General features: G+C 44.9%; 1 protein-coding gene across 6 annotated transcripts in view; it reads right to left on the reverse strand.

The window, feature by feature from the left end:
- DPF3 (double PHD fingers 3) overlaps positions 1-23,787 on the reverse strand; it is a 773,243-nt gene that overhangs the window by 432,928 nt on the left and 316,528 nt on the right. For all 6 annotated transcript variants that reach the window (XR_011283929.1, XR_011283928.1, XM_069638613.1 and 3 more), the window contains exon 3: positions 4,876-4,983. Coding sequence is in view for 4 of the 6 variants with exons in the window: in XM_069638613.1 (XP_069494714.1) it covers positions 4,876-4,983 (108 nt within the window). In the remaining 2 variants the exon portion in view is untranslated. The remainder of the gene's footprint in view (positions 1-4,875; positions 4,984-23,787) is intronic.

A 23,787-nucleotide genomic window follows, 5' to 3' on the forward strand; every position in this document is an offset into this window, starting at 1 on the left:
CGCGGCTCCTCGGTGCATGTGCCGGAACCAGTTTTGTGCCCATGTGGTGCTGAGCCGAAAGACCTGTTGCTTGACTTGGAGGAGAAGATTCCAGATTGGGCTGCAGGTAAGAAAGAAAAATATGCATGGCTGCATGTGGGATAAATTATTGTGTGCCCGTGTGACTCAAAGAGTGTATGCTGTGTGGGTGCATGTGAGATTGAGAGAGTGAATGTGTGTGATGCTCCGATGCATTTAATCAAAGGCCCACTCACCAGCGCGGGTTTTGTGCATATTCATTTATTTACTGTGATATGCTTTGGAATACAAACCTTTCACAAACATACACAGTACAGTACAATTCATTTCAATACAAAACTCAACTCTACTAATAACAAATTGTATAGTGCAGTTTATCACAACGTTAAAACAAAAAATATTGCCTTAGTATTTATAAAAATAATCCAATAAACGATTCACATGTGTTCAATCGCCTCTACAATGCTAAAAGCCCTTTTACAAAATAATAATTAACGCTATTTGTTGCTTTTGGAATCATTTTACAGAAGCATTAACTGTTAATTGCATCAATTTTATGAACAAAACAAGAGATCTACTTTTCCCCAAAGAGGTCTAGCCCTGGGGAACTTGCTGCACTGATGTGTTCCTACCGTCTCGTTTGATAGACAGATTACAAAGGTCTTTCGTGTCTCGGCATCCCCACCCATGTCTTTCTTGGCAAAAGTCCAAACCTCAGGTATTGTCTTCATTTAATTTCCCATCGTAATCTGCTTACTTAAGACATTTTGTCTGTGACACAAATCTTGACACCGCATTTTACGTAAAGATTCCTTCCTTACATTTATTGGTGATTTATTTGGAGGTGGGTGGAATGCTACATTTCACCTTCCCGCTTCAAAGCCCTTGTAATAAGGAGTGGGTTCTTATATAGCGTTTTCACCAAAGTGCTGTACATAGAACATATTTACAAACAATTATCACACAACCGAAGTTCGAACTCATTTATGGACCTTGGAAGGATGAAAGGCGGAGTTGGCCTTGCCTGGATTCGAACCTGCGCCCTACAGATCACGAACAGATCGTGTGCTATCTTTCCAGCCTTGGACAATGCAGCATGACACTGCAAACATGACATAGTATGACATAACATGATTCATCAGAACATGCTCGCGTAACAAAACCACTGTTATGTCCCAACAAAAATTGAAGGTGGGAAGGTTATGGTATAAGCCAATAGCAAAGGTGAAAAAACAAGCAATTCGCAAAACTCGCTTAGAAACATAAAAATGGCCTTCGGTACCAACAATCGAAATTTGGAAGGAAGAATTCAAATAAAAACTCCAAGGATGGAAGAAGTGGAGGTCTAATAGGTTAGTGTGTGTTGTGGGAGGGGGAGCCCCTATCAAAGCAAAGAGAAATGTATATTTAAAAACAAAATAAAAAAAAAAATCAGGAGTCTCGCTCATTCCAAATATACGATAGCATGCTTCTGGGATTCCATTAAAACCAGTCAAAACGCAAAGGCATTTGTTCCAAAGAAGACTCTCAGACATGGGCACTTTGCAAGCCGGCAGTCGTATCAAATGGAGACTGGGCGGTTCCTACCCAGTGGCGTCGCTAGGGTGGGCTGGGGGGGACCAGGGCCCCTCCTGTGAAACCCTGTGCCCCCCCTACCTAAGACGAGCAGTGACCATGTTCTCCCTTTACTTTTGTCTGTGCCCCTCTACTTTTGTCTTTGGCCCCCTCTGTGCCCCTCCTAAATTTGATTCCTGGCGACGCCACTGTTCCTACCTAGGCAGGTAACTCCTTATCGAAACCCAGACAGGATTACATTGAAATCTGTGGACCACATGACACCAAATGATGCATTCCCTTCCACCTGAAACCCTCCGTATTAACTGGGTCAGCACACTGCCGGCAGATGTGCCCGGCCAGCTCTGCCGGCCACTGGCATCGCCATTATCGGCGTGGCAGGAGACAGGCGAGGAGAAGAAACCCTGCAGGCGGTGAAATAGCAGGAACCTGCCCCAGGCCTTCCTCCTCCCAGCAACCGTGTCAGAAATAGGACTCGCCGGGCAGCAGCTGTGGGAACAGCATGCGGGCAGGAAGGAGTTGTGTGCATGCGATGATTGGCGCACTGCGTGCACCTAAAAGCCATTATGCTTCATGCCACAGCGCCTGGGGACCAATTCTGTTGGTGACGGTGCGCTATAAGTACCTTTAACATAACATAACATAACATGCCACTGGGGATATTAATCATCCATTTACGAATTCACCAAACCCTGTGAAAATCAAATGTTTTGGACTCAAACGTGTCTTTATCCACAATTGTTAAGCAGTGTCCAAGTTCCCTTAGCACATTTTCCGATGTTTATAAAAAAAAAAATGAAATGAAGGTTTCCAACGATAAAATGTTAGCATAGCTTGTCCTCAGTAGCTCAAAAACCAAAGCACACCTTTACATTTGCTGTAATCATCAAACGCGCAATCGTGTGCGATATCTCTGCACTTTAATGAAAATTGCTCATTTTCAACGAAATCAGCAATGTTTGTTTCCTCAGCAATTAGGCCCTCAAACTGCACACATTCCGCGCGGGGGGCCCGCGCTGAAGGTTCCTTAAGCGCGTGGGTTGCGCTGGTAAATTTCCTGCTGAAATCCAGTCAGCCTTTGGCCTGGAAGCCCAGGGAGATGGCTGGCTCTTTAATTTAGTAAATTTAGTTGATGTTCAGGCGACGCAGCAGCCCGTGCCAGCGCTGCATGGCACAGCTGCGCCGAACCCCTGCAGGACGGGAAAAGGGAGGGAGGGGCGGCCTCGGCTGCGCAGATGTAGCGTGCTGCGCCACAGCGCGTGCCAGACAATGATGAAGTAGGGGGCGCGCGAGCCAAAGGCGGGAAAGGCTGCAGGAGGCAGCGCGCACGACGCATTACTCATTAAATGGCCCCGATAGCCAACCTGACTAATAAGACACCGTCTCGAGAAGCGCGCGAGGGGCAGCAAGATTACTTGCAGTGCTGTCGTCCGCCTAGAACATCAGAAAATAAGGCTCTTGGCACAATTTTTACATTAAAAACGAAAAAGAGTAATTATTTCCCCACACAAAAAATACAGTCAACCTCATGCACCCCTTAATCCTATTACACGTTCCGAGATGTGTTATGAGGTTGGTGGCCTGTATGTTCTGTTACTGGAATATGAAACCTGCACCGCTGCCATGTGTAGGGTGTGTCCAGGGGGGGCACTGGTGGAGGTGCACGAGATGAGTTAGGAGCAGGTCCGCAGAGCGAGTGGGAAAATGCAAGTTAGCTTTGCAGCCTATGCGTGCTGACCAGGCGTACTCGGAGTTCTGCACGCGGGTCTGTTTCTAGGTGCTGTGTGGCGGAAGCATTGAGGTATGTGCACCCAGGCTGGAGCTTTGTACATGTTGGGTTGTGTGTCTTTTCTTTGCCAGCATCCGGTTCTCCAGCACGCACTTTGTCACATTTACCTTGCTAGACATGCACTTTGTAAAGGCATGGCAGAGTAGAGGCATGGCAGAGTAGAGGCATGGCAGAGTAGAGGCATGGCAGAGTAAAGGCATGGCAGAGTAGAGGCATGGCAGAGTAGAGGCATGGCAGAGTAGAGGCATGGCAGAGTAGAGGCATGGCAGAGTAGAGGCATGGCAGAGTAGAGGCATGGCAGAGTAAAGGCATGGCAGAGTAAAGGCATGGTAAGGTGAATGTATGTGACAAATTAAAGGGGGATACCACATTGAATGTTAGGAAGTACCTTGCATTTGGCATTCTTGGAAGGTAGGGGAGTTCTTTTTGAACATTCACCCCCTATACCTAAAATCTCATCCTAAGAATAAGATTGACCAACGACCAGAGCAAGGCGCTTCTGAGTGCCAGGATGAAACAGCGCAGGCTTGCTGATCTTCTCGTTCCATATTTAGATTCTTACTTGTGCTTTTCTCCTAAAAAAAAAATCCAAGACTACAATTATCAGCCATGAAGCAATGGACAAACCGGGGGGGGGGGGGATACTTGCGCCGTCCATGTTCATCCTGAATCCCCATAAGTAATCATTATAGGCTCCGCCCACTCCAGAAGTTTCTAAGACAACTTAAGATATCAAATCCGGCCGTCAGTAGGCAACTTTTGGTCGCTGGGCTACTGTGCAATATTTCACAACAGTCCAGTGTAATTTTAATGTTTTCACTGCACAACCACCCATATGCTTTGGCACAAATAACAGAAAAGCAGGTCATGTGTGACAAGGACAGTGCACAGAGGTCTTTTGGGTCCATACATGGCATTCCTCAGAGAACTACTTCCCTGGACTCTTCAGAAATACAATTCTCGAGACAGCGGACTGGGGGCCCACGACCAAGATCTGACCTCAGGGGACCTTTCTCCCCACTAAACGGTATCACTACATATTATCCCCACCAAAAATATCGCTGTATATATGGTCGTCTGGAACGGCTATAGGCAATACTTTTTGGGGGGATAATTTTTGGGTTTTTTGTGAGCAGGGTTTTCGGGGGTGTACCCCGCTCCTTTAAAAATAATGCAGGGCTTGCGGGGGTGTCCCCAGCAGGTTCCATGCCTTAATAGCGCCGCAAAAATATGGCAATATTTTTGTATGCCGATATTTTTGCGAGGATATTAACACATGGAACCCACTATCATAGCCAACTAAAGGCACCTGCGCCTCACTGCACACAGACATTATTAGTGGGCACCCAAAGGGTAGGAAATGAATGGTTTTAGGAGTTTCAAAAGTATGAGCAAGAGTAAAAGGCAGACATTTCACCCACATTACTAGTAACAATTCAATGGTCAAACTCAATGGCATCAAGTATAAAAAAGTAACTTTGCAAGACGTTTACCGGATTTGATTTCCAGCATCATCAGTCTGGTATCCTCAGGGGGGTGTAAACGCCTTTTCTTTCGCCAGCATCGGGCTGGGTAGGTGTACAGCTGTCCGGGTGCCAGTCCTGAAAGAGGAATAAGAGCAAGTGAGCAACACCAGGCTGGCCACTTTCCATCCAGGAGGCTTTGCGGTTCAGCCACCAATGTTATCTATAATCTCCTACTTCTCCATGCACAGGCAGAGCATCCCATACACAGAGTACAGCTGACTCCACAGCTGCTGACGCCGCGTGTACTAGGCACATGCCGCTGCATTCTGGGGTACACTAGACCACTGAGGACTACGGCCCCAGGCAAGTGGCGTGCCAGCCTATTTTACTCCCAAAAAAAAACAAGCATTGGCAACGCGAACAGTTTTGGCTTTTGTGTAGTCAAGGGAAAGGGAGTTGCCAGGCCCTCCCGTAGTGGTATTAGCTGGCCATTGATGGTAGCAGGTACAAAATGGTGTGAGTACCTGGACATCTAACAGGAGTGCCTGGCAAATGCTGAATACTTGCACACACGCCAAAACTGTTCACTTTACAAATGCTTGTTTTAAACGGACTTCAGTGATGGACATGCACAGTGCTTACAAATTGAGTGACTGAAGGCAGACCTGGTGAGGGCATTTTATTACACCAGCAGCACCTTTAAAGCTCCAGTTCAACCATTAACTCTCAGAAGACTGCTTTGAAAAAAACAGCAGCAGGCTCTTTGAGTGTAATGTTTGATAGCAAGGCTTGATAAACACAGCTCAAAGAGATCCCAGGAGGATGTGTTTTGGGAGCACAGGGGTAGGAAGTGGGTGGAAATGCCATAGGGATTAGCATGGCCATTGTCCGTCAAAGGTTGGGTAATAACCAAACACCTACAAGCTTTGTATCTCCCCCTTTTACACCATTTCTCCACAGCTGTACTCCAGTGGAATAGTTTGGTTTATAGGTGGCGCTTTAGCATCCCCTAATAGCCAAAACTAAAAATTGGGATTAGTCGGTAGCATCTGGTGGACACTTCATGACGAAGACTGTGGCTTGACCAGCACCTTCCAGAAAGAGAATGCCAAGGCAGCCTACATGATAATATCTGCTTATTTTCATTTATGAGAATTGTTAGCTATAAAAATGTGGGTTACAAGAAAATATGTACATTTTATAAATTCAAATAGATTTTTAAATTACAAAAAATAAGCCAGTTGGAAATAGGAACTACAGGGATACCAATGGCTGGAGGATAGTTACCCCCTGTTGGTCTACTAGAAGAGCTTGGTTAGCTGGACATCAACAATTCCCAGGAGATACTTTGAACTTCCCAGGCCAATTGGCACTATACATACCAATCTATGAGACACTAATTCTGTGCGGTTTGAAAGTCTAGAAAGGAGCCGAAAGACTATCTAGAAGAGATTTATAACATTATAGATCAAATACAATTGACAATATTTTATGATTTGCATCTCAGCAGAAGTAAGGCTTGCCACACATTATGTAGCTTTTTACATAGAGGGAGCTCCAACTTACTTACTGGGTGCCACTCAATCCACAAAAGTTGCCTTTAGCTTATGTACATCAAATCTTTAGTATGATCCCTGAAACTATGTTTTACACTCTATGGAAAAATAATTTCACCCCCTGCTTTTCAAAACAGAGTGAATTACTCTTCATTGGCATGCCTGCTAATCACCAGGATTTACTGAATTGCGGACATATTTCAATCCAATATATGGGGACATAACTAAGCACTACATTTTACGCTCAATCGGGTCAAACTCTGAATTCAAACCCAGTATCCGCTAGCCTTAAAGCCAGCCTAAAAGACAGAAGGCAAACCCCAGACACTTCCACTCTCAAAGACTGGAGTGGAGTCTCCCTCTAGGTGTATGTCAAAGGTTGCAATGAGTTAAAGGGTGCAAAGCATTGTTTGGTGCTCATAAATGAAACATTCGTCCATCCGCCCCCCCTCCCCTAATCTGCAGATGCAATCACGCTTCTTCCGAAAAATTATTTTCATGAACCTAGGGAGACGAACACCTCGCAAACACCTTTGTTAGTCACCCAAAAACCCGTTCATTTTTTCAGGCATATCCAGAAACATGAACCTCACAAAGAGAATTTGACCTTTGAAAAGGAAATAATGACCACAAATGTGTGACTTAAACACTATACACCGGGGTTCAAAATAAAGATTGGTCAGCAGGAGCTAAACGCTGCTCCTAGGTCTCCAGCATTAACCAGTGATTAGGAGCTACTTACTAGTGTGGAACGAGGAGCTAGTACATAGCGTTCCGCAAATCTAACTTCCACATAAGATGCAAACCTATCATTTTGTCCATTATTGATCACCCCTTATGCTTTAAATGTCATATAGATGTGTCCTAGTGTTTATTTAGAGATCGTCCCAAGTGCATAGAGTTAAATTCACATTGTTGTATTTCTTTGGCATCAGTTGGCCTGGGGAGCCAAAAGTAGCTCCTGGATGCTGTTGGTGCCGAGCTAACCAAGCCCTTCTAGCTACAAGCAGGAGGTAAATAGCTCCCGGCTCCCCACCATTTCGAAACCTTTTACACATAGCAGGTTCCTGGACCAACCATGATGTTACCACGGTATGCAGTAATAAAATTGCAGCAAAAATGTTGCCTTTACAAAAATTTGCAGCAAAAATACTGTGGTTTGACCCAGTAAAGGTGTACCCCATTATACCATTTAAGGGGAGTGGGGCTGTCCCCCGCCCCCCTTTACATGTATTGCGGTGGCAAAAGCACAGCTTTTTTGCTGCGATTTTTTGTGTAAACGGTCATTTTTGCCACGATTTTAACACATGGAACCGTTACCACGTGCCAAATCCCTTGAGTTCCAACATAGACTCTGACATGAATTTCAAAATCCACATTGCAACAAACCCTCCCCAAAGAAAAACCAGGCAGCACTCCTGCCACTTGAACCTCACTGTCCAATCCCTAAAATTAACTCCCAATGACAGCAGAAAATCCCAATTTACAGAACTGACTCAACACTGAACTTAATTAAAAGCAGCCTTTCATGACATCAGACTTGTAAACACATCATGATAATTTCATTGCATTGACATCACCCCTGCACTCGCTGCCTCTGCAGGCCAGGACCGTGTGTGTCCTAGACATACAGTATCATCCACAAGCCCCTGTGAAACAAAATCCAGATCCAAGCTTGTCATCTCACATAGGTCATGAGCGACAAGAAGCTGTGATGTGACTAAAACACCCAAGCAACACAAACACTCAATTAGCCTTGCCATGCCCAAATATTCTGAAATCGTATCACCCCCACAATGAGATTTACCGTCACATATGGGATTTAGAAAAGAACCACAATTACTACTCTCCAAGCCTCATATACCTAGAACCCAGAGCACTCGAGGTTTCCCCAATTCATGCATGTGAAGGCCATCTAGTGCAATTCTTTCCTTGAGATTCTGTGAATTGTAGTTTTGACTTCTCCATGTTAAAATCTAGGCTAGGAATCACAGAATTCTGAGGAAAACACAGGACTAGCTGGCTTTTCAGACATGAAACTGCGAAATTTGCGCGTTTTGGGAACCAAGTTCAATGTCTACATCTAGCTGCCTAATGACCAATCAAACATTCACAAAAAGGATGAAGGTTTTGTCCCACATCAGTGAGTAACCATTGATTCCCGCCTGCCTCAGTGTAACCCTCTTGCAAGATTGTTTGTTGCTTGCTATTTGCAGAAATTACATATTATTGTAAAATAACTCACATGCATTGAGTTTACATTTCTTCAAAAAGAAATCTGGCTAAATACCAAATTCGGCGAGCAAGCCTAATTATTTATTTTGCTAGAATAATTCTGCCAGGAAGAACATAATCCAGTAGCAAAAGTGTTGGAGGCAGGATTTGGGAAGAATATGCATAAAAAGCATTTCATGCACATGGTCTAATTTACTCGCTCCAAATCACTCCTCTGTACATGGGAATGGAGTGGAGCTCAGGCTGGTGCAGACTTTCTCCAATGGTTGGACTAAAAGCCGATTTGAGTTGTACAGTAACTTTGGCCCAGAGGACGTAGGTTATCCACAGTAGCAATCCACTGTAGCAATCCACGGCCAAGGAGCAGAGATCCTAAGAGAAAATAAACGTATACCGCCCAACAAGACCACTCAGATCTAGCAGTGACATTCGTTTGGAACCAAAACCATCCAACAAAAGAAAATTCGGAGGATCCTCCGTCTCTCATTGTGCACCAAAAACCTGGAATGAGAACCAAAAAACATACGTAACGCGAGAGATCACCTTATATTTAAAAAACTACTCAAAACCTGGCTCAAACAATACTCGGAGAAGGAACCGATCATCCCTATCCCCCTAAACCAGCTCCCCTAAACAAAGGGAGGGGGAAGAACAATTTACGGCATATCACTATACCAAAATGAAACATAGATAAGTTAAGATCACTCTAAGGAATGACTATGGAGAGATCAGGAGGGAAGGGTAAGGATGACATTTCAACACACGATTAGTCAACAGAGTAAGCTTAGGCAGCTATGGATCACTGGCAGGGAAATGGGTAGGAAGGGAGCCGATTAATGTAAAATATACAGCACCAATACCAGAGCGGGGGACAATGCATGCCTCAACCTGGCACACAAACTACCGAAATAGCTCAGATGAAAAATTGCCTCCCCTTTACACCTAACAACTAAACTGACAAACTACAATACCAACTCCATAGGACAATCAAATAAATGCAAAGACTAAGAGGAAAAAACCCACTAACCCAAAAACTCAGATTTCCGCATACATCTCTCACACATTAATCCAGAACCACCACTTCTCTACACAACAAACCTCACGTACTTCACCACACCACAACAAGAAACAACACATAACTCGCACCAACAGCACATGATGACCCACATCGATCCAAACATACTCAAGCTCAGCGCACAGTGAAAACCGAACTGAAGCTGCCAACAGGACACCACCGTTCTCACTTTCCTACTCCCACTTCACCCTAATAACCCCCACCCTTCCTTTTTTGTTTGCAGATCCGTCAGAGCGCCTGGGGACCAATTCCATTAGTGACGGTGCGCAGTACAAATACCTCCAACATTAACATTACAGATGCTCTGGAGAAGAGCACAGTCTGGATTATCCATTAGGAGCTGCTTTGTGAAGGTTATTCAGGAGGGTCTTGACTAGTAGCTATGTTTCTTCTTTTTAGTTTTGGCTATAAGGTGGTGCTTTAGCGCCATCTATAAGCTGAAACAAATGCATTGGAGTACAGCTAGGCATACGAGGAGAGACACAGTGCTTATAGGTGTTGTTTGGTTATTTACCCACTTCATGACTGCCCATAGCCATGCTAATCCCTATGGCCATGGGCAGGAACTTACTGCCTGTGCCTGCCCAAACACACCCTCCTGTGATCTCTTTGAGCTAACTTTACCAAGACTTAAAATCAAAGTTTGTACCCAAAGTGCCTGCCAGGTTTTTTTTCTGTGGGGTGCATTCAAAGACCCCAAACTGAAGGTCCCTTTAACATGAAAAGCAGTATTATTCAACACCGACATAATAACGGCTTTGCTTTTCTGTTTTTCAAGTTAAAATTGAAGGATCATGTAGAAAAGGCGTACCTGACACTAGCAAAGGAAAAGAAGCATTTTAATCCACAAAATGGTCCCCTTCATATGAAAAACAGATTTTTAAACACTGACACAAACACGGCTTTGCATGTGGGTTTGCAGTTTAAATGTGGAAAATGTACCACTGTTAACAGAAAAATGTCAGGGAAAGTACCATGGTGCGTGTTGACAAAAATGAATGCATATTCTGTTTAGCATACAAAATACCAGCAGACATTTGAAAAACTACTTTGTTTTCCATTGAAAAGCTTCTGCAAGCCAGAGGAAAACCCTTTCCCTGGCTGTGGGATACATGTCACAAAGAACTTCAACACTGGAAGGCTGGCATCCTAGTGTTTACACCTGCAATAAAACGTGGCTTGCTCTGGAAGGTGTGGAAAACCAAGTGTCCTTTAGACTGTCTCTCTGCAGGACTATTTCCCTTGGCTGATGGCTGACCCAAATGTAGACAGTAGGTGTGAAGACAGGGGCTACCATTAAGAGAGGCTGAATCTCCAACTTCAAAGAGCAAGCATCCAACACAAAGACTCAGAAAAAAACTCACAGGCTGGCCCAGAGAGACAAATAGCTGGATGAAACAGATCTCCCATTTGCTGAACATACAGATTTACAATTAATATAAAAAGGACAAAAATAACTTACGCCCTTTTCCAGCAACCATAAATCAGCTTTCTTTTATTTGTGTCATTTTTTTATGTAATTTCCAGGCGATTGTAGGGATATAAAATTCATCCACCGGCAGCTCAGGAAACTCTAACAGCCATCTAAAATGGGTTTCTGGCTGATCTGAAAATGTTCCAAATGTGGGTGTTGGTGAACGGCGGAGCATAAAATTAGGAATATGAGTAATAAATGACATGTTCATAACTATTATGCTTTCTGTGAAAATGGTGGATAATTGCTAAACGGCCATGCAACATGGTGTGGACCAGGCTGTCAATTTTATTTAATTACCTGTGATTAACTGAAACGGAATATATAACTGCCATAAGACTCTTTAACCAATCTGTTGATGTGGGATGGATTTGGGAGGAGGGAGCAGGGTAACAGTCCAATCCTAGTTGCAAGAACTCTTGCAGGGTACTTTCCCCAAGATTGTAAGATTGGTGGTGTCATCGCTGCTATATAAAGAGGGAATGCACTAGGAGGAAGGGACAGAGCTACTAAAATTTACCATCTGACAGCTGCAAGAAAACACAAGAGTAGAGTGTTGAGAGTGCATCTGGATGGAGCCGTCTATTTCTAGGAAGGCCTAAAAGCTGACTGGGTCCTATGGAGGAGAGCGGGAGGCCATCCTGGAGAGTAGAGTGACCAGACTCCTGCCCTATCTTTCAAGAATGTGCTGAAACGCAGCTGGCTTTCCTGAACTTTAAACAGAGGCTTTCTATGCAAGTAGAACTGAGACGTGGGCAACCAAAAGGTGGGGGAGTCTGCTTGCCTTAAATCCTTTCCCTTTAAAGTGGGCCGGAGGGCAAAACTGTGTAGAGCCTTAGCCTACTTAACTAAAAAGATTAATGTAATTAATTCCCCATTTCGTGGAACACTACGGGGTGATTGTTGTTATAATTTGAAATTAACAAAGCTTACTTCCCAGTGTGTGCTGAAAAAAGAAACCCTAAAATTTAGTTGGGTAATCCATTTTGTCCTGTTGACCCCAATTTATGTAAGGAAGAGGAGTGTCTTTGTTCTTAAATCAGTCCAATCTTTTTGTCCAACGTTCCCCTAGCACAGGCTAATGAGACGGGGGGAGCTAAAAATCTTAAATTCTCAAATCATCCAAATTCTTACCATCCAGCTTCCCAAAACACAGGTCTTTCCGTGGTGTGGGGTCTGAAATCCCAAATTCCCCAAATCATTCCAATTTTTCTCTCCTCTTGGACCGTAACTTGTCTGTCACTTCTTATGTTGATGTTAATTACGTTTGCCTGGAGACTTTGCAGTGTACGTCTTCACCTGATGCTGCTAACTCCCATGAGCCAAACATTGTCTGTACTAATCATGCAGGAACTAAGCCTCTCTTTTTTTCCCCGCTTTAAAGTGGGGCTCTTGAATATTCAATCTCTAGTGAAACACGCTGAGGAGGTCTCTGATTAAAAAATCAGAGACCTCCTCAACGTGTTTCACTAGAGATCGAATATTCAAGAACCCCAATTTAAAGCAGGCTCTCCGATTGTAACTAATCATGCTGCTGCCACCGCCCATCCCAATGGCCATCAAATCTTCCAGACTGATCGCCAATCTTGCCGGGGTGGTGGCACTACAGTCATCAGAGATTCTCTGACATCACATATGTGTAACTCTTTCAATGACTGTCAATACACTTATCAAAATTGCTATTGATTCCAATACTAGTATTTGTCTCCTTACCATTTATCGTCCACCTGTAAATATGCCCCTGTTTGAAGAACAGCTGTTTATGCTTCTTGGTGATTTTATTAAACCCTCCTCCTATGTAATCATTCTTGCTGACTTTAATTACTGGGCATATAATGCGCAGGACTCTGAAGCAACCAGTTTGATGCTCTCACTGGAGGCCCATGGCCTGCATTAACAATAAAGACCTCTACTCATAGAGATACACATACTTTGGATTGGGTATTGTCCCATTGCCTATCCTTAAATAATCTTGAAGTCATGACTTGCCCTTGGTCTGATCATTGCTTTAAGACCTTTCTATTGGATCTTCCGACTAAGGTTGGTAGGCTGAATTCTAATCCCTGTGTAGAACACACTGTTAGGCATATGCGTAAGATTACCCCTACTGCCTTCAATGAACTTGCCCAACACATGTTGAAAAATCTTCTACCTTCAGGCAGTACTGCTACCTTACTTGATCAATACAAAGAAGTTGTTTCCACGATCACAGATACCCTTGCCCCCCAACCCCCACCTTCTGTTAAACTTGTCAAAACTTAAACGTTGGTTCTGTGATGAAATCCTTGGCACGAGATCACCAAAAAGGAAAAAGGAGCAGGCTTGGCGCGAGAATTCCTCTGAGGCCAATCTTGCCTCCTATCGTAAAGCCGACTATAAAACGGCCATCTTGGCTGCTAAACATGACTTCTATGATGATCATATTAGTAATGGCAAGCCATCTCAAAAATAACTTCTTGCTATTCTTAAGGAGTTTGCAGACAAGGTCACCTCTTGCCCTGCTATCACCAAAAGTAATCAGTGGTGTCTGGACATTAAACTCGGTGTTAAAACCAAATTTAACCTCCATCACAATAAAATTGTTTCATTAAAAGCTAAATTAACTAATTCTCATCGCATTACATCTAATGATGTCTCCGCTTGTCGTTTACTAAACATTTCAATTCCTACGTTTAATTTTAAATAGATATCTGAAGCTCAGTCGTCTGACATTGTCCAATACCTCAAACCTTCCCCCTGCCCTGTCCCCCTGCTAAGATTAAGGACGTTTTCAGCCATTTGGCTCCTCTCGTTACCAGATTAATTAACTCATCCTTCAGTAATTCCACTGTTTCTGCTTCTCTGAAAAATGTCTGCATCTCCCCTGTTTTGAAAAAGCCCACTCTTGATCCTGCCTCTGTGGATCACTATCGCCCCATCACCAATGTCTAATGTCACTTTCCTCTTCACAATTTGGGACAAAGTTGCATATACACGATTACAGCAACACATCGAAAGCAACTTCTGGGTCCATTACAGTTCAGTGTTCGTGCTCTTCACAGTACCGAGACAGCCCTGGTTGATTTAAAAGCCAATCTACGTCACATTGTTGATTCATGACAGATTGCACTTTTGATGCTCCTGGATCTCTCTGAGGCTTTTGACCTTGTCGATCACTCACTGCTGTTGGAGAGACTAGAAGCAAATTGTTCCAATAATGCCTTGTGCTGGCCATCTTCATTGTTAGGTCCCAGATCTGCCTGTGTTGCTTCTGGGGGCTACAAATTTATTGAATTGCTGAGATATGGTGTCCCGCAAGAAGCTTGTCTTTCTCCTACTCTTGAACTTATATATTCACCTTCTTTTCAACCTTCTTCATAGCATCGGCATGAGTTACACTAACTACGCCCATGAGATTCAGGTGGTGATCAAACTGACTGGCAGTTAGTTGGATCTCGCAGAAATCACTTCTATCTATGCTGCTATTGAAGATTGGATGATTAAGAACTCCCTAGCTCTCAATGGCAATAAAACTGAGATTATGCTTGTTGGAACTTGCCAAGTTGGAACCTAGATTCTCTGCTATCAATATCTCTGCAGTTACAATTGAGATCAGTCGCTGGTTAAGACCTTTGGCGTATATCTTGACGCTAATCTAAATATGAATAAACATGTCTGCCAGCTGAAGGCCTTCTGTGTCTACACAACACGCCTTATCAGGCAAATTAGACCTTATTTTTGCAACTCTAACACTGCAGCCCTCCCTGTTTCTCTGGTCAACTCCAAACGTGACTATGGCAATAGTCTACTGGCTGGCACCTCTCGGCCTAACCCGGCCTCTTTACAATGCTGTTCAAGCTGTATGTGGTTTCTCGAGAAGGAACCACATTACTGACTCTTGCAATTATTTACAATAGCTCCCTGTTAAGCACTGCATTACCTATAAGGTGCTATCCCTTACCTATAAGTGCCTTACTGATAGAGTGCCATCCTATTTGAAAGCTAGGATTAAGTCGCCATGCTTGTCTCGCTCTTTACGGTCCAGTAACTAACAACTTGTGCAGCCACGATACAAGCTTACTCGATTCGGTGGCACAAGTTTCAAATTCGGTTGCTCCACGCTTTTGGAACTCTCTTCCTGTTTCTCTATGAATCTGCTTGGAGTTTTCTTCTTTTAAGAAATCTCTCAAAACATTTCTCTTTAACTCCAACGATTAGAGCTTGTTAGTTCCTGGCGCCTCCCCTGGTTTTTCTCAGTGTCTCTTTCTGTCTGAGTTTGATCTCACTTGCTGCGCACTGAGGCCTACGGGGGAGTTGCATTTTATAAGAGTTAATTAACATTCACATCCCTTCTGTACCAAGAATCTGCTGCCATCTCATCCCTGGTCAACCTCTCCCTCTACTGGACCCTTTCCTGCATGCTTGAGGATAGCCACCATATTACCTTCCCCGACAAAAATCCACCTGCAAACCCTAAACTACCCTGCTAACTATCATCCTGTCCCTCTCCAGCCACACTAATCAAAGATTATAGAGCGGGTGGTCTACAATAGGAACCCCCAACTACCTAGAAAGTCAACGATCTCCGAGGGACACTTCAATCAGTTTTTGGCAACTCTCCTGAATCTTCATTCTCGCAGGGCTATCTGACACTTTACACAGTGTATCACCTCTCCTTCCTTACTACCCCCTCTAGCCTTGGAATGCAAGACACCGCTCTCACCTGGATTGCTTCTTACCTCTGACCGTTCCTGGACCTTGGGCATTAAGGAAGGGTGAGTACTTAGAACTACTTTCGCTGGGTGGAATGGCAAATATACAGACTTGCAAGAGAGGGCTTGTATCTAACCAACCCTCCTGGCCGGGGTGATAGCCTTGAGGAAAGCGGTTTTCCAAGAAAGAAACTTCAAGGGTGCCCGATGCATAGGTTTAAACTGTGACCCCATGAGCTTGGAGAGTACCAGATTAAGCTCCCACACAGGATCCTTCACTGGTGGAAAAGTCCTGAAAAGGCCTGAGGAACCCTGTGACAATTCCATGCAACCACAGGGAGAGCTTCACCACATCAGAGTGTACCTCGAGATGGCGGCCAGGTGTACCTTGATCGATGCAAGTGCAAGGCCAGCCTAGGCAAGCGAGAGCAAGTAAGGAAGAAGCTGTGGCGCCATAACGTGCCATGGAGAGATCGTCTTTGACTGGCACCATACTGTAAAACACGTCCACTTGTGCTTGCAACTGACAAGTGTAGATGGAGCCCTGGCCTTGGTCATAATGTTCTTGCAGTCCACGGGCAATGAGTAAGGTCCAAACACTAAGACTTTAGAAGCCAGGTTGCCAGGCTCAGAGATGCTGGTTCGTGGTGCAGGATGGAGCCTCCTTCTCTGGAGAACAAGTCTGGGAGAGAAGGCAGTCTGAATGCTGGAGCTACCGCAAGGTGCAGGAGATCTGGGCGACCTCGACCCTTCCCTGCTTTTTGATGTAACATGGTGGTCGTGTTGTCCGTGCAGTCCCTGACCACCTTTCACACGAGCGGAGTCTTGAAAGACTTGAGAGCCCAGAAAACTGCCTGCAGTTGCAGGATGTTGATATGCAGCGCCTTCTCCTCCGGGAGCCATAGCCAAAGAGACATCTCTGAGAAATGGATCTCTCAGAGTCAGAGGTGTCAAGAATGGTGCATGAGGCCAGAGGCTCATAGGGTGAGCAGCCTGAAGCAGATGAGCAGGCCACGGGGACAATTTGGAAGCAGGTCAATGCCAACCTCCATAGGGTGTAAGCAGATGCCTTCAATGACTTCCTCCTCCTCCTCCTCCTCCTCCTCCTCCTCCTCCTCCTCATCCTCATCCTCCAACAGGATGGCAGGAGCGGAGAAAGGAGCTAGAGATACGACTCTGGGAGGCCCCCAGGGGGGTGGCAGGCAGTCGAGGGGCCATTGTGGGCTTTGGGTGCTTCCCTCTCTCTGATCAAATCTCCCAGAAAGATGCATAGCACAGGAGCACCTGAAGAAGGCAGCGTGGGCAGAGCAGACCCAGCCAGGACTGACGGAGGCCTTGGCGGCAGTGCTACCCTGGAGCTGGCGCATGCAGTAGTCGACAAGTATGTCAATGTGAAAAAAAACAGAACCTGCCGGCCTGGCGGTCGGTGTCGCCGTCAAGGAAGTCTTCGAGATTGGCAACAATTAACAATGTATAGTCACACGGTTGGCGGCGATGGAGTGGAATTTAATCGGCCCTCCGAAGACGGGGTTCCCTTTGTGCCCATCGCCTTTCCAGACGACGAAGTGCTTGTCGACCAGGAAGTATGAACGTGTGACGACTTTGCCTTCTAAAGGTACCTTCCGCATGGAAGCGTCCTCAAAAGATCTCGACTTCTTGCCAGAGTGAGTACGCTCTTTGGGCCTGCTAGCCCTGGCAGAGGCATGACTGCCACAGATGCCGAGTCAGAGGCCTTACCTTCCTCCAGCCATGTGACCAGTCTTTGATGGTGATCCTTCCTCCTCTAAGCAGAGAAACACTGGCAGATGGGGTATCCCTCCACATCGTGGCCTGGGTGCAGGCAGTAAATGCCCTTGTGGTGGTAGTCCTCGATGAAGATGTTCTTCTGACCACATCTGGAACAGGCCTTGAAGAGGCTCTTCTTCTCAGCCTCAGACGCGCGCGTGAATTAGGCCCAAAACTCAGTCTGCGGTCTCACACAACATAATGATCTGATGGACGGTGGGATCGAGACCAGAAATGAATCGCTGCTACAGACAAGTCAGAACAGTGACGGATTGAAGAAAGTTGGAAGAAAAACCATCAAAAATAGGCAAAATACTTGAGAAAGTCAAGGAGCGAAACCTGAGGACCCCAACATGAAAACATGCTGTAAAAAAAAAAAAGAAAATCGCAGGAGAGGACGACTGTCACTGTTGGGGCAGTATGACCCAAAGTGACAGCAATAGGCTATACAAGCGACACTGCAGTTTTTAGCTGGAAGCTAAACTTTATTTTACAGGAGGATTCCCAGCCTGACGACAGGAAATATTCATAGCATGTGAATCCATGCAAGACCCCATGGTGGAGAACAATCACATGTTCTTCCTAGACACAACTCATTATGTTACTCCTCTAATCAATTTAAAACCTAGGTCAGTGCCACATCAGTAATCTATATTTTTAATAGTTCTCATCATGTACTGTGCCTGTTTTTGAGCCCACAAATGTTTTTGAACAATGTGTTCTTGGTATACCTTTTTGTGAAAATGCCCAACGTGTTTCAGTTCCTAATCATTTCTTACAGAACCTTCATCAGGAGTATAGCTCTTTACCAAACCTTATACATTAATTCAATCAGAGGAGTAGTCTGATGAGTAGGTGAATTTTCCATCTTTTTCTCAGACACACACTGAATTCACAATAATACTTTACAGTTTTCTAATCGCACATACTGTATACACCGCCAAGGAGTACTTGTCATGTGGCAAAAGTAAATAATTAGGGAAAATATGAGTGGTGGTTGCCGAAAACTGATTTAAGTGGCATAGCGAATACAGTAACAGCATGTGGCAAGGGCGAACCTGTATGTGTGGTGAATAAGAACTCCCTTTATACGTTTAACCATTTTCCGAGCACAAATTAGGAGGCTCATCTGTAGATCGTTTCTGATGGTAAACAAGACTGGTTCCTACTGAGGTTTTTAGCACACTCAGTGCATGTATACTAATTGACCATTTGTATTCACACGTGATTAACAAACAGTTTTGAGGAAAGGGACGGAATATTTAGGTTATATACACAACACACATTTTTATATTAGGAACTATAGGCAGTTCATACAGAACATAATATTCTATTATGGTTAGTCTACCATTCCATAGATGTATTTAAAACTATGGGCCTCATTACGACCCTGGTGGAAGACCATGGTGCTATTAGCACCATGGTCCATGCCGGTAAATTACCGACTCCGCCATGGAGGAAGGGGGAATTACCACCCCATTACAAGGTTGGCGGGGCGGTAATTCCCCCTTCCTCCATGGCCCTTCCCCATTCCCATTTTTGCCCCATAGGGCTCCATGGGAATGGGGAAGGCGCTAAGTACGGTGCCGCAAATTGCGGCACCGTAATTAGCACCAAGGTCCCTTTGCGGGTCCCTACTTTAACGGCTGGTCTACACCAGCCGTTAAGGTCGGGTCCCGCAAAGGGACCTCGTAATTAGGCGCTAATAGGTTAACGGCGCCGCAGCCTTTTACAGCGCTGTTAACCCATTAGCGCCTGGGTCGTAATGAGGCCCTATGTCGCTGGCTGTTACCATGGAGGCGTTTGGGTGAAAAACCTCAAGTCATTATTATGCTTCTCCAATCCCAAGTCCTTGTTTCTTGAGAATACAACAAGTTCCTAGACGTGCATCCTTCTGAGATGTACTAGAGGGTGCATATGCCATCAAGGAAGCTTTGTTAGTCAAGAGAATTTAAGTGAATTGCGTTTGATGGATTTTTCTGGGCATCAGTCACCTTCATACACACCACTGAGAGCTTTGGCTGGATCGCAGCCACGGATTAACAGTGGTGGCCACATCCAGTGATTAATTGTCATTGGTAAACAGTGGCATTAAAAACATTTCCCATTCTTCAACACAATGGGAAATACCTGTAGCGGAAAATGAAATTATCTTGGAGCCCACTTCATGTGCTGCGTGCTGGAAGTCCACCGAGCATTCTGATAGAGCCATTGAATTCTCACACATGTACCTCTGATCGGAACGGACTTAAACCTTTGGAGGGTCCCTGTGTGGTAGTGTCTAGCTTCCCGTCCAAGAAACAGACCATAGCAGCGCCCTGCCCCTCCTCCTCGTCACATCTTTTTTTTGTTGTTTAAACCTCTTGAGCAGGACCAAACCCCTACCTCTGTTTCTATGGTGATTGTCCAAATGTGTTGGGATTTAGGAAATACATGGCTGCCCCCTCTGCTTCTTGCTGATCTGTCTCTAATAAGTCATTAACTGATCTAGAAAACGTGCCATCAGACCGGATTTCCTTTATCGATATGCAAAAAAAAACGAATCTGTCTGCACCCAGGCATGACTAATTGTAAATGGGGAGATGCTCAGAAAACAATTCCTGCAGAGATATCCCTTCTAATAGAAGGAAGCAGCAGCAGGAGTTGTGTGGATGCACATTTCAGGATTTCATGGGTCTCCGACAAGATCCTCACTAGTCTGCAGTCTACTCCCATTCTTTGTTGCACAAATGAGACTAATCTACCCTAAATAACACCCTTTTAGTTAACTAGTCTCTGCTCCTCTCTTCTCTGTTGGTAATTCTAGTTCCACTCTTGCTTTTATTCCCATCTTTCCAATCGCTCCTCTTAGGTTTCCCGGGCTGGAGATGGTTTCTGTGTTCTTTGGGTATGTTTCGGGGACCCGCAAGGGTCAGTTCTTGGTCCTTAACTATTCTGTCTTTATACCATGCCTCTCTACTGTCAAGTCTTGGTTTAAAATGTTGCACTTCCACTGATGATTTCCAATTTTTAATTTCTTTTGCTTTGGTCACAGTTCATCTTCATGCTTCTATCGCTGAATGTGTCAGCCATCAAGTCTTGGATGCACACCCATTTGCACAATCTTAAAATTTGAAAATCTCTCATTTCCCTCACACATTTCTCCCTCCTATTCAGTTCAGTCCTATTCAAGATCTGCGTATTCTTTTAGTTTTCTTTAATAAAACACATTTTTCTCTTGCTGCCTGAACATCACAATATCCATTAAGTTAGCCTCTTCTAACTTTTTATGCAAGTTAAACTTTCTTACACTTGTCTTTTTCCGTTGTCACTATTGTTGCGGATCTATTTTTGCTCTCCCTGCACCATTCATTTTTAAACGCTGATATTTTTCTTCCATATTTATTCCCTTCGTATTCTCATCTTTACCTCTCTTACAGGTCTTTGTTCGCTGTCGTTCCGTCTCGGTCTTTAGTTTATCTTAGTATTGTCTTTGATTGTCTTCATAGTCCTACCCCTTTTTAATAGGCCATCTCTTGTTCTCTTATTTGGCCCCCTTGTTCCTCATTTTATGATGGCAGTTCTCATCCTTGTGCTCAATCGCATTGCCACTCATTATCCCTTCTACACACTCAACTTTGGAATGTTCTTCTACACGTTCTGCCATCACTCTAAGTGTTTTCCATTGATATCAGCCACAGGCTGAAACCCTGCCTCCCGCTGATTCAGTCTTGGCTGTTCAGTGCACACTTAAAGCTCAACCGCTCCAAGACCGAATACTTACTCCTCACCAACAACACCGAACACCCAGACATACAGACCTGACTATCAACCATGAACCCTGAGGGCTCCACACCCGAGCTAACCTACTGCGACAAGTACCTTGGGATCCACATCGACAAACACGCTTCCTTCAAGACACAGATAGTTAAGAATAGCTAAGAAAACTCAAGACAGCTTGGCATCAGCTCTCCCTCCTGCGGAATGTCAAGCCCTTCCTCCTTCCGGACTGCTTGAGATCCGCTGTTCAAGCACTAGTCCTATCCCACATGGAAGGGGTAATGCCTTCCTCGAAGGTCTCCCGTTGTCCTCCCTTGTGCCCCTGTGAAGTGCCCTACACGCAGCCGCACGCCTCATCAAGGGTCTACGCCGATAACACCACATCAACCCGGTCCTCTCATCGACCTTCACTGGCTCTCACTGCATGCATGAATCACCTTCGGGTCTTGCTGCATCATCTATAAGGCAGTCACCCAGCTACCTTGCAGAAAAACTCGGCATCTGACAGACAATGCACCACTAGAAGCCTGGACATGTGCAGACCTGAAATCTGCGGCTGTAAAAAAGAAACAACCATTAAACAAGCCTTCTCTGCCTACGCCCCAAGACTAAAGATCCTCCTCCTCGTCAGCATCAGACTTGCCCCCACGCTCCTACAATTCAGAAAAGAACTCAAAAACCACCTCTTCAAGGAGCATCTCCTCCTCAACACCTATGCCATCACGCCGCGCCCAGCTGACTCGATAGACGCTGTCCACCCTGCCACGCTGCACAGCTGTGCCCCCTCCTCGGTGCCCCTCTGGATCCTACCACCCCTGTGGATACGTTCTGTTGTATACCTCTGTAAAGCGCTCCATTGCCTCTCGAAGCTATGTCTGCGCTAATAATATCAGAATCTTATCTCCTAGCTAACGTTTTTTGAATGTAGCAGGTTTGTCTTTTATTTCGATTTTTGTTCTTTTTGCATTTTTGGTAAATCTGTACAGCACTTTTGCTAGCGGGCTGTTTCAGTGCAAAGACATAAATGAGTTAAGTGTTTATTCCAAGTTCTCCCGTTTGCTCATATCCTGATACATCAAGGAAAATACGTGCTTTTGTACTCAATTCTTCCTTGCATCCAAGATGGAAAGAAGGAAACGTATAGTAGTATATTTTTGCTCATTCTCCAATAAACTCGAGATTTTCTACACTTAAGTGATGGCAGATTTTGAGGTCAAGGCGGCAACCATAATTTACAGCCTGCTTAATTTCAAAGGGATTTGGTTTATCTAGTAGGGATTATAAAGGAGGAAGTCCAAATATTGATGGTCTATTACGGAATAGAGGAGTAAACTAATTTGCTGTTTATTTGTTCATCTGTAAGACATACAAAAGTAATCTATCTTTCATTAATAGTCCTTTTAAGATTGAAAAACTGTTTTAATTACTGCAGACAATTAGCAGGATAGCATTCGAGTGCTGGTCTTTGAGTTTCATGCCTGGAATTTTAGATGGGGGCAATGCTATCGCTGAGCACAAGGCTGCAGTTTCATTGGAAGCTTCACAGGTTAGGGAACTATTGCTGAGCCAAAAAAGGGCACGGATGAGGTGCCCACTTGCCAGGCGAGTCTAAATGCTTCCAGGGAGCCGTGAAGAGCAGCAGCTGCGCTCGGCCCGCTGCTCGCCAGTTGCCCAGATGGACCCCAGGATTGATTGCCCACAGGGAACGCTTACTGCCACTGCCCTGTGATTTCAGCCCAGGTGTGGCGGCCCCGTCTGTGGCAGGCTGGCTCCAGCAGCAGGCGATCATGGCAAAGCGGGCAGGCATGCATGAGACACTGAACCCCGCTTCATTTCGCAACATAACAAGGTTTTCCACAACTGTGGATTTTTGGGGGGAGGGGTGGTTTTAGGAGTTTTCTGTGCAAAGTATTATTGCACATGGGTGATGAGCCATTTACACCCCCTGAGTGATCTTTTCTTTAAGGGAGTGCTCTCATTTTATAGTCTATTTTATTAAAAGCAATAGTACAAAAAGATCGGACAAAGACAGGACGCCATTTTCTGGACAGGTCGCCATTTTCTGGACAGGTCAAACTGTGGATGTGTTCTTGAGAGTAGGGGTGTAGTCCTCTTCTGTGTTCAGGTGATGAGGGGAACGGACCCAGATTTCCTGCTAGTGCCCCCTGGCTCACCAGTCCAGGGCAACTCCAAGGAGTTGACAGCGCGCATTCTACCCGTTTAAAGTAAAATTCGGATCATTATTGCACCTGAACTCTATGACGTCAGGTCAGCTCATGCGATATGTCCTCTTTTGCCGCGCCGCATTGGCACTGGCACGTGACTTTGTAGGAAGGCCTCAGCCCGAGTTTAAGGGGCCAGACA

This window comes from Ambystoma mexicanum, chromosome 14, assembly GCF_040938575.1.
Source record: "Ambystoma mexicanum isolate Mex_15411 chromosome 14, UKY_AmexF1_1, whole genome shotgun sequence".
NCBI classification, from domain to species: Eukaryota; Metazoa; Chordata; class Amphibia; order Caudata; family Ambystomatidae; genus Ambystoma; species Ambystoma mexicanum.